The sequence below is a fragment of the Pinus tabuliformis genome, chromosome J (assembly GCF_031772625.1).
Source record: "Pinus tabuliformis cultivar Carrire ecotype Pingquan chromosome J, CPIR1, whole genome shotgun sequence".
Taxonomy (NCBI): Eukaryota; Viridiplantae; Streptophyta; class Pinopsida; order Pinales; family Pinaceae; genus Pinus; species Pinus tabuliformis.
The window spans coordinates 257,218,857-257,229,408 of record NC_142295.1 but is presented as its reverse complement, the minus strand read 5'-3'; the positions used below and the strand labels follow the sequence as shown (position 1 = coordinate 257,229,408).

At 40.9% G+C, this 10,552-nt stretch overlaps 1 protein-coding gene across 1 annotated transcript; it reads right to left on the bottom strand.

Moving 5' to 3' along the window:
• Positions 1 to 6,565: 6,565 nt before the first annotated feature.
• On the bottom strand, positions 6,566 to 8,746 carry LOC149226749 (protein JINGUBANG-like). Its single transcript, XM_089375362.1, has one exon. The coding sequence runs from the start codon at positions 8,394 to 8,396 to the stop codon at positions 7,104 to 7,106; it is 1,293 nt and encodes a 430-aa protein (XP_089231488.1). The 5' UTR covers positions 8,397 to 8,746; the 3' UTR covers positions 6,566 to 7,103.
• Between the last annotated feature and the right edge of the window lie 1,806 nt (positions 8,747 to 10,552).

Here is a 10,552-nt window from a genome sequence, read left to right as displayed (position 1 = left end):
CACTATGAAGAAAAGAGAGAGTGTTGGAGGACACTAATGGCCTATATAGATCAAATCAACCCTACGAACATAGTCATTGGAGGTGATCTGAATATCATTCTAGATCCCAAAGAAAAAAGAGGAGGAACATACACTAGAGACCCCTTCGTCAACACTGTGGGAAATCTGATTACACAGTGGGACTTAGTTGACTTCAAACCGATAAGAGGAAAATACACCTGGTCCAACAATAGATCAGGGGAAAATCAAATCTCAGCCAGGCTAGACAGATTCCTTATCAGCAGCACATTAATGTTGGACAATAGAATGGTCTTTTCCAAGATCCTCCCCAAGCTAACATCGGACCACAAGCCAGTTCTCCTCTGTATCAAAAAAGAAGAAGATCTCGGTCCTCTCCCTTTCCGCTTCAGCCCTCTCTGGGCAGGCAAAGACGGATTCTATGAAACTGTCCAAACGGCCTGGAGGATAGCTGTTTGCGGCTCCCCAAGTTATGTGTGGGAACAAAAAATAAAAAACACCAAAAAAGCTCTGAAAGACTGGATTAAAAAATCTCTGCAAACCCCAACTAGCCAAAGGAAAGAAGCAGTTCTTCAACTGGAAAGAGTCCAATTCGAAATGGAGGAGAAAGATCCCACTCCCACAGATTTAGACATAGAAAAAACTGCTCAAAGGAAAGCATATTGTTGTTTCAGAACTGAAGAAGAATACTGGCGCTTAAAGTCCAGAAGCTTGTGGCTCAAATCCGGAGACAGGAACACTAATTACTTTCATAGACAGTGCAGGGCAAGAGTTTCCCGTAATCACATAGCAAAGATAACAAGCACAACTGGACAGGTGTATAGTGGATTCACACAAATCAAAGAAGCAGCTGTTACTCATTATCAGAATCTTCTAAGTGCGGAAAGTAATGGAAATGAGGAGGACGCAGAGGAATTCCTCTCAACTATCCCTAACCTAGTCAAAGAGGAGGATAACGATTCTTTGTTGACCCCAGTCACGGATGAGGAGATAACTGATGTAGTTTGGTCCATGGAACCGGATAAAGCTCCAGGACCCGATGGGTTCTCAGCTCACTTCTACAGAATATCTTGGGAAATCATCAAAAACGACCTTTTTAGATTGGTAAGAGGAATCCTGAGGAAGGCAAAAGTAGGTGGAGGAATAAACTCTACATTCCTAGCCTTAATTCCCAAGGAAACAAACCCAAAGACCTTCGACAGATATAGGCCAATTTCTCTCTGCAACACATCTTACAAGATTGTGGCCAAACTGCTGGCCAACAGAATCAAACCTCTTCTCCCAAAGCTCATCTCTCAGGCACAAGGAGGATTTGTAAAAGGCAGACAAATTCTGGATAATGTCATTCAGATTCAAGAAGCTCTTCATTCCAGCTTAATCCGGAAAGAACAAGGTATGATCATTAAATTGGATATGTGTAATGCCTTTGATCGTGTTAATCGCTCCTTTTTGTATAAGGTTCTTGCAGCATTTGGCTTCAAACAGGATTTTATAAACCTCATCAAGGCCTGTACAGAAAATGTATGGATCGCCCCAATGGTGAACGGCAGACCAACGGATTTCTTTCAAGCAACCAGGGGATTGAGGCAGGGCTGCCCTCTTTCGCCCTTTCTATACATCCTGATGGCAGACGTCCTAAGTCGCAAGCTAACCCAAGAGAAGCAAATAGGTACCATCCCAGGGATAAGGATAGTTCAAGGCATAGCCCCGGTGAATCATGCGCTATTCACAGATGATTCAATTCTGCTGGGGGGCGCATCCATAAGAATTGCTAGCGCTTTCAAAACCATTCTTCAACAGTACTGTGACATCACTGGTGCATTAGTCAGTGAAAGGAAGAGCGCAATTTACAGCTGGAATATCGACCAGCACGCCACAGACAGAATAGCCAACGTTCTGGGGTTCAAAGGATACGCTTTGTGGGAAAAAATCAAATATCTCGGCTTACCACTGACAAGGGGATCCAATCGAAACCAACTGTGGGAAGAAGTCATATCTAAATTCAAAAATAAGATAACAGCGTGGGGCGGAGTCTGGCTCACCACCGGAGGCAAACTCACCCTCATTCGATCTGTGCTCTCTGCCCTGCCCACATATCAAGCCTCGCTGCTGCTGGCCCCAAAACAAATTACTGATCAAATATCCAGTATCATTCGAAATTTTCTCTGGAGCGGAGGGAAAGGTAACAAGGAACGCTTCCATCTCATCAAATGGGAGACAGTGAAACGCCCAATAATTGAAGGCGGCCTTCAGATCCGCGATCCCCAACATGCAAACCTGGCACTGGGAGGTAAACTCCTGTGGCAATTAATTACAGAACCATCACACCCAATCAGTCAGCTGATAAATCTCAAATATTTACAAAAGCAACCAATATCAACTTTCAATCCTGTGCAACCTCAAAAAGGAACGCAGGCCTGGAGGCTGTGTTGCAGAGGGCTCGAATTTTTCCGAAACCATTTATACAAAATCCCTGGGAATGGCAAAAATTCGATGTTATGGAAAGAACGTATCATGAATCACTCCCCTCTATCCACCATCAACGAAATAGCAGAGCTGAGAGCTTGGTTAATTTCTAAAGGGGTAAGGAAAATTGAAGACATAGCACAGTGGGACCACAAAGGTAACTGGCAGCGCTGGAAGTTGCCAGCCATCCCAAACCACTTAAAAGATCAGTCAAAAATCCTGTTAGAGGCAATAACAGATTTTACTCCTGTGCATAAGGAAGAGGAAGATCAATGGGGATGGGGGATAACAGGAGAGTATACGGTCAAACAAGGCTACTTTCAAATGCAAGGAAAACAGGGGTCACAGTATCCGGATTCAGTTTGGAAACAGATATGGGAAAGTTTCAGCATCCCCAAGATTAACTTCTTCAGCTGGACCTTATTCCACAATAAAATCTTGACTGGTGACAATTTGTGCAAAAGGAACTTTGCAGGCCCGCACCGTTGTGTCCTCTGCAAGAACGCTTCAGAAACAGCAGATCATTTGTTCATTGACTGTGAGTACGCTCAGAAAGTGTGGAACAGCTTCTTAAGAGGGCTGAATGTGAGCCCCCCAACACGCTGCCAGATCACAGATTTGTTTTTGACATGGAAAACTCGGTACCCCCACAGCATCAACGAAAAATCTCTTTGGCACAAGTTATGGATCGCTGCTCCGAAATACGTTTGTTGGAAGGTGTGGCTCTCCAGGAATGAAGCTGTCTTCAATCACAAAGATACAAAGGCAGAAGTAGTAGCAAGGCAAGCCAAGGATCTCCTCCTAGAAACTCTGAGACAAACTAGCGTCAAAGACAACAACCTCACAAATGAAGAAAAGGCGTGGCTGGAAGGTTATACTCCCATGCCAACCACTCAAGCCATCATCCGTCCAAAACACAAGGAAAACTGGCAGTACAGAGACAACTTGGACAATTTTCAAAACTGGTGGAAGTCACAAGGTAAATGTACAATCTTCTTTGATGGGGCTTCGAAAGGAAACCCAGGCAGGTCAGGAGCAGGAGGCGTCATTTACTTTCAGAATGGTGGAAAAGAGGAATTTAGTTGGGGACTTGGGATAAAAACCAACAATCAAGCTGAAGCTCTCAGTCTACTAAAAGCTTGTCAACTGTCCAAAAAAGGAAATGCAAGTGAAATCATAATTTTGGGAGATTCAGAACTGTTGATAAGGTCATTACTTCACAAGAAAAGTCTCAAGGATCCAGTACTAAACAAGCAGCTCGCAAGAGCAAACAGACTATTGAAGGAATTCTCATCAGTAAAGCTCTTCCATATCCTCAGAGATTTAAACACTGAAGCAGACAGTTTAGCAAATGTAGGATGCAATCTTGAAAAAAGCATGATCAGCATAAATGCAGAGACTCCGAAATTGGCAATCATTCCTTAGGGGCATTAGGGAAATAGAGGAATGCAATGAAAGTGATTTGTAATACTAGCTTGGCTTTGGCCTTCAATAAATAAAATATCCGTTTCAGTTAAAAAAAAAAAAAAATTAGTTTTTTAGTATTAAGGAAATAGGATAATGGTTGAAGACCTAAAAGTATCTCGTAAGAGTGAAAGCTTGCCGCTTTAAAAAACATTAATAAATTATTCCAAATAGCTTAGTTTTTTTTTGAATAATGAAAATAAGTCATCAGCCTACATTCACATATAACAATCATAAACAACTATCTTTACTACTGGTTTAACGCCTGAATTATGGTAATTTTCTGCTTTACAAAACCCCTGTATATTCAATTAAGTAAATTGTATTAATCCAACGGAAAACTAATTAAATGAATGCTGTAAAAGTCAAATTTGCCATTGCACTCCTGAAACGTTACCATGTTTAATTAATAAAATAGGAGGCTGGAATGGCAAAGTATCAAGTTAATTGAATGAATGCCAAAAAGTCAAAATTTACCACAGCACTTCTGTAACATGTGTACTGTGCTTTGCAGAACTTGTACATTCAATGATCTTTTAGTAATTCGAAAATTAGAAATCTGGATTCTGGAGTCAAGTAGTCTTAAGTAAACTGTATTCATACAACGAAAAACTAATTAAATGAATGCTGAAAAAGTCAAATTTGCCATTGCACTCCTGAAACGTGTAGTGTACTTTTCAGAGCTTGTATTTACACTGAAATCTGCATTGTATTTTATTACTTTAATAAAGTGCAAATTTGAAAAGTATCAAATTTACAATATTCAAAACATAGCAAGTTGGAATTGGAATGTTTAATGGTGTATTTTACTCCTTTCCGGAGCTTGTATTTTATTACTTCAAAAAGTACAAAACTGGAATTCTTCCTTGATTACAAAAGAAAGCGGGAAAGCACGAAGTGCAACCCGAAATTTAAATATTCAACCAGCACAAAATTGGAATATACTAGTAATTGTAGATAGACAATAATCTATAATAAACAAATCTTAAAATACAATTTAAATATTCAACCAGCACAAAATTGGAATATACTAGTAAATGTAAATAGACAATAATAAACAAATCTCAAAGTACATTCTCCATACATCTCATGTTGAAGTTGTTATTAAACGAAGAAAGAAAAAAAGGGGTAAAATAGCATAATATTGTATGAAAATTTAAGCTTATTTAAAATAAATATGGTTATTAATATAATAAAAATTATATAGAATATAAATTTTTAAATTTATAAATATAATTTTTTTTTAATGAAAAAGCGTTGTGTATGGAGGATCAATTTTATCGAGACAGTCAAAAATAGTTGAAATCTGATAAAAAAGATTGGCAATAGGAATGCTTGAATCCTATTTTTGATGGTGGAAATAGATTCAGCGCCATAAAAAAATCTTAGGACACTCAAAATCTTGAAACTTGACCACTGTAACATAGATTTCCAAAAATTTCTATTTTCCAGGGAAAATTTCGGAGAATGAAAATAACTTATCCACAATGAAAAGAAAGGCTGGATTGTTCTTCACTGCAGACAATGAAAATAGCTTATCCACAATGAAAAGAAAGGCTGGATTGTTCTTGACTGCAGACAATGAAAATACCTTTATCCACAATGAAATGAAACTCAAAGAAACCTAGGCCAAGAAACCCCAAGCCATTCCACTCTAGATTGCCATTAAAAAAAAAAGAAAATCTTGAGACACTCAAAATCAAGAACATCACACTATAGCAAATTGAACAAAAGAAGTAGAGGAATGAATGAAACTCAAAGAAACCTAGGCCACGAAACCCCAAGCCATTCCACTCTAGATTGCCATTAAAAAAAAAAAGAAAATCTTGAGACACTCAAAATCTTGAAACTTGACCACTGTAACATAGATTTCCAAAAATTTCTATTTTCCAGGCAAAATTGACACCACTTTAGACTGGGGAGAATGAAAATAGCTTATCCACAATGAAAAGAAAGGCTGGATTGCTGTTGACTGTGGACAATGAAAATAGCTTATCCACAATGAAAAGAAAGGTTGGATTGTTCAGATCAAGAACATCACACTAAAGCAAATTGAACAAAAGAAAGAGGAATAAAAGAAACTCAAAGAAACCTAGCCCAAGAAACCCCAAGCCATTCCACTCCAGACCCGGGCCAAGAAACCCCAAGCCATTACACTTAAGACCTGCTAAATCAAGTAGGCATTTTTTACCAAGGCGTCAATTTTGCTTAGAAAGCTAAAAATCTCTGAAATATGACAATTTTTTCAAAAAATTTGATAGTAAGAGTGTTTGAACCGTGTTTCTGACAGTAGAAATGGATTTAGCACCATCAAAAACTCTTAAAAAAACCCAAAATCCTCCAGCTTAACAATTATAACTCAAATTTCCAAAAAAATTCAATTAAATTTTATCAAAATCTAATTTCCATTGTTTTCCGGAAGCCTCATTACACTGCGGCAATCCAGTCGGGAGGTGTTAGTGATAACGTCTGATGGCCTCAAAACCCTCCTTAAACATATTTACTGTTGCTGCAATTTACATGGTATTTTATTAATTTAAAAAGCAGAAAGCTGGAACCCTTAATTACTCTGGCAAGCATGCAATGCAAATTTGAAAAGTTTATCGAATTTACAACATTGAAAACCTATAATGTTGGGATACTTAATTAGAAATCAGATTGCTTACAGCACGCCTGAAACATGTGTTGTTCTTCTACTCCTTTCTGGAGCTTGTATTTAGACTGTATTTACATGATAGTTTATGAATTCAAAAAATAGAAAGCTGGAATCCTTCCTTGATTACAACAGAAAGCACAAAGTGCAAGACGAAATTTAAAATATTCAAACAGTACAAAGTTGGAATATGCTTAATTAGTAAGCACACCACATAGTGCAAATTTGAAGATTTATCAAAATTTACAATTTTTTTTTTACCATGAAAATGGCTTATCCACACTGAGAAGAAAGGCTGGATTGTTCAGGTCAAGAACTTCACACAACATCAATTTTCTTTACCATGAAAATGACTTACATCCACAATGAGAAGAAAGGCTGGATTGTTCAGGTCAAGAACTTCACACAACATCAATTTGGACAAAAGAATCAAAGAATGAATGAATGAAACTTCAAAGAAACCCAAGCCAAGAAAGCCCAAGCCAGTTACACTGCAGACCTGCTAAATCCAGTCAGGAGATGTTAGTGATAACGTCTGATGGCCAGAAACCCACCACACCTTGATGCTCTGGTCGATGCTCCCGCTGTAGATAAGAAACCCCGAAGCCACGTCAGCAGAGGCAGCAATGCACTTGACCGGGCCCTCGTGCCCCTGCAGAACAGCGACCACCGAATGCGAGAAGCCCCTGTGGTCCCTTTTCCATACCCTGATCGTTTTATCGGCGGAGCCACTGCAGAGTAATTCGCCCACGGTGCACAGGCACAGCACGGCGCCGAGATGCTCGCCCCTCATTTCCGCAGCCACCTCGAACCTGGAAGCACCGAGCTCGCTCTGCCAAGCAACGATGGCCCCGTCGGAGCCTCCGGAGTACACCAGCCCCGAGTCCGTGGACACCGCGAGCGCATTGACGGATGCCGAGTGGCCCACCATCGTGGCCACCAGTCCGTGCGACTCCGATCCCGCGGGCTTCGACCACACCTTCACCGTAGCGTCCGCGGAGGCCGTGTAGAGGTACCCGCAGGGGCCAACGGCCACGGCATTGATGGCGTCGTCGTGGGCTCTCGTGGACTCCATGCACTTGAAGTCCGAGAGGCGCCACACTTTGAAAGTCCGGTCCCACGAGCCCGAGTACATGAAATAGCACCGTTTCCTGCGCTTTTTCATCACAGCGGACACCGCTAGGCACGAGATGGCGTCGGCGTGCTCTATCCAGAGACGCCGATGGTGCCTCCGAGTCTGCACGTAGTTCTTCTGATTCATCGCACCGACCACGCAATCCTTCACGGTCGGCATCGTGGCCGCCAATTTAAACACCGTGGCTCCGCCCTTGGAGCGCTTCCAGACCCTGATCCGCTGGTCCTGATGCGCGCTCACCACCCTGTCGCCTACCGCCACGAGCGCCTTCACGGTACCGTCGCCGCATCCAAAGCTAGCGCACTGGTGTAGATCCGGTTGCTGCCAGGCTCTGATGTCGGTGCTCTGCGAGGCGCTGAGAAGAAGCTCGCCCGAAGTGGCCAAACACGACACAGCGCCCACGTGGCCCGTGAGCGTGGCCAGACAACGATTGAATCGGCTCTCAAGGCCTCGGGGGAGCTGAGAGCTAGTAGTGCTGGAATCAGACAAACTGGGAAACGATTCAGTAGAAATCTCGCTCTCATCCGTCAGAGTGCTGCTACTTCTGGAATGACCGTTGCTCCATTCTTCGGCCTCGTCGTCCGAATTTCGCAACAGAAAACCCATTTTTGAATCAGGAATCGCGGGGCTACTTAACTGGAGCTTCAAATGACTTTGCATGCAAACCAGCTCGGCTCTTCAAAACAACTGATCGGCCCGAGTTCGGTTCCGAGATTATAGTATCCTGGCAAGGGGAATGCAGTTTGAGCCGTTGTAGAATCCAATGCCTAGGAACTTAGAAGGAACTCAGAGTCGAATAGAACCGTCTAGTATGGGCAGCCGGAGTAGCTTTGCGCTGCTTTAACCACTGGAAAGTGAAGGTGGCGGGGTGAGTAACGGCTACTTTTGGAGCGTGCAGCTGTGAAATTCTGTAACTTTGTCCTTTTTTAAAGCTCTCGGGGAGCGGTTTGGCCCGGAAATCCGGACCTTGAAATCTTTGTATGAGAGAAACGTATCTGTTTGACAATTTGCTCATTCAACCACTCCTGTTCCAGAGCCCACAAATGCTATAATGCGAAGGGGAGAATCCAAGGACAGCGACTACTGACTGTATTGAATTCGCTCCATGATTAGGAGCTCAATTATTTATGAACTTAACTTCTTAATGCCGGATAAACTATCTTTTATATGAAAAGTGTGTTTGTAAAGTCAATATTTATATGTAAAAGGGACCATACATATTAATAAATGCGAGCTTGTCCCTTATAGACCAACACTCCTTTTGCACTTTCAGTCTGTCCCAACTCCCTTGTAGACCAACCCTCCTTTTGGGCTTTCAATTTGTTCCTTGCTTGCTTGAGGGTAAATATAAGATTAATAATAATAAAACTAACACCCAAAAAAAATAACGTGACCACCTTAAAACGATGAAACACACACCAAATACCATTCTTGGAACTAAATGAGCTCAATAGTTCTTGGTTCACTGTGGGCTTAATCTACTTGGTGAGAGCCCATGCTCTTAGCTACAACTCATTAAATTCCTATATGTTGTTTGTTTTAATTTATTAAATTTATAAATTATGTCATGATTTGTGTAATTATTTATGTATTTTGAATTCGTAATGATTTTTTTAAGAGGAAGTTGGGTGTAAGGGGTGAGCCATGGGTCCACATGGGGTAGGGAATCTTTCTTCTAAACGAAATTGGGGAGTGAGAGGTGAATCATGGATCCACATGAGGTGATGAATCATTTTAAGAGGAAGTTGAGTGTAAGGGGTGAGCCATGGGTCCACATGGGGTAGGGAATCTTTCTTCTAAACGAAATTGGGGAGTGAGAGGTGAATCATGGATCCACATGCGGTGATGAATCATTTTTTTGGACAAAGTCTTTGAAAGAATGAAAATTCAAAGATGAAAGTCTTTTTAAACTAAGAACAACCTCATAGAGAGAGAAACACCATATGCACAATGAATCCCTACTAATACCTTAGTAGAAAGAAACAATATGCATAATGAATCCTTACTAATACGTTAGTTTCCTATTAAACAATTATCATCTAACTACTTAGTAATGAAGAGAAAACACTCTTTATGGAAGGAAATCCTCTCTTTGATTCACAGTTGTCGCTTTAAAAAGCAATGGAATCCCAAGGATTCCCAAGCAAATCGAGAGTCCACCTGGCAAGTGACCCCATGAAGATCCAAAAGCTCCTTGCAAATTCCAAAACCTTGTTGAGGGTTTTCAACAACAATCAATCGAAAAAAAATTAATAGTTTAATAGTGTATTAGTTAGCTCAACTTCAAGATCGTGATGAAAGAAAGGAATCTTATCTTGCACACCTCATGCACTACCATAGCTTAACAAAAGCCCTCTTCAATAGAGGTTTGATTCATCCAATACTCTGTTGATCAAAGGCAACTAGACTAGAGGCACAAAGGACAAACAAGGCAAATTGGACTTATGAGTGGACAACTCCCTCTAGCCTAAAGTGTGCTTTCTAACAATGGTGAATACATAACCAAGCAATCCATAAGTAAAACCCAAAAATCTACATGTTTGAAACATGAGTTAAAAGCTATTATTGTTCCACATTCTAAAATATTCATTGTACAAAATTAGACATATCGAGGACATGAGTCGATTCCTCTTACTTATGTTAATAATCTCCAAAGAGTAGAGTGACAAGGTGGTATCATCCTTCCTTCATTACTTGTGTCTTGTGAATTCACCTTACTTACATGCGATGACTACGTAAATGTGATCTTGCTAAATAACATTTGAACACTCCTTTGTTGAGGATTTGTTTCCCCACTAATATGACTTCCACTTTCC

Excerpts from the sequence above, each read along its gene's own strand:
- LOC149226749 (XM_089375362.1), bottom strand. The coding sequence starts at position 8,396 with ATGCAAAGTCATTTGAAGCTCCAGTTAAGTAGCCCCGCGATTCCTGAT.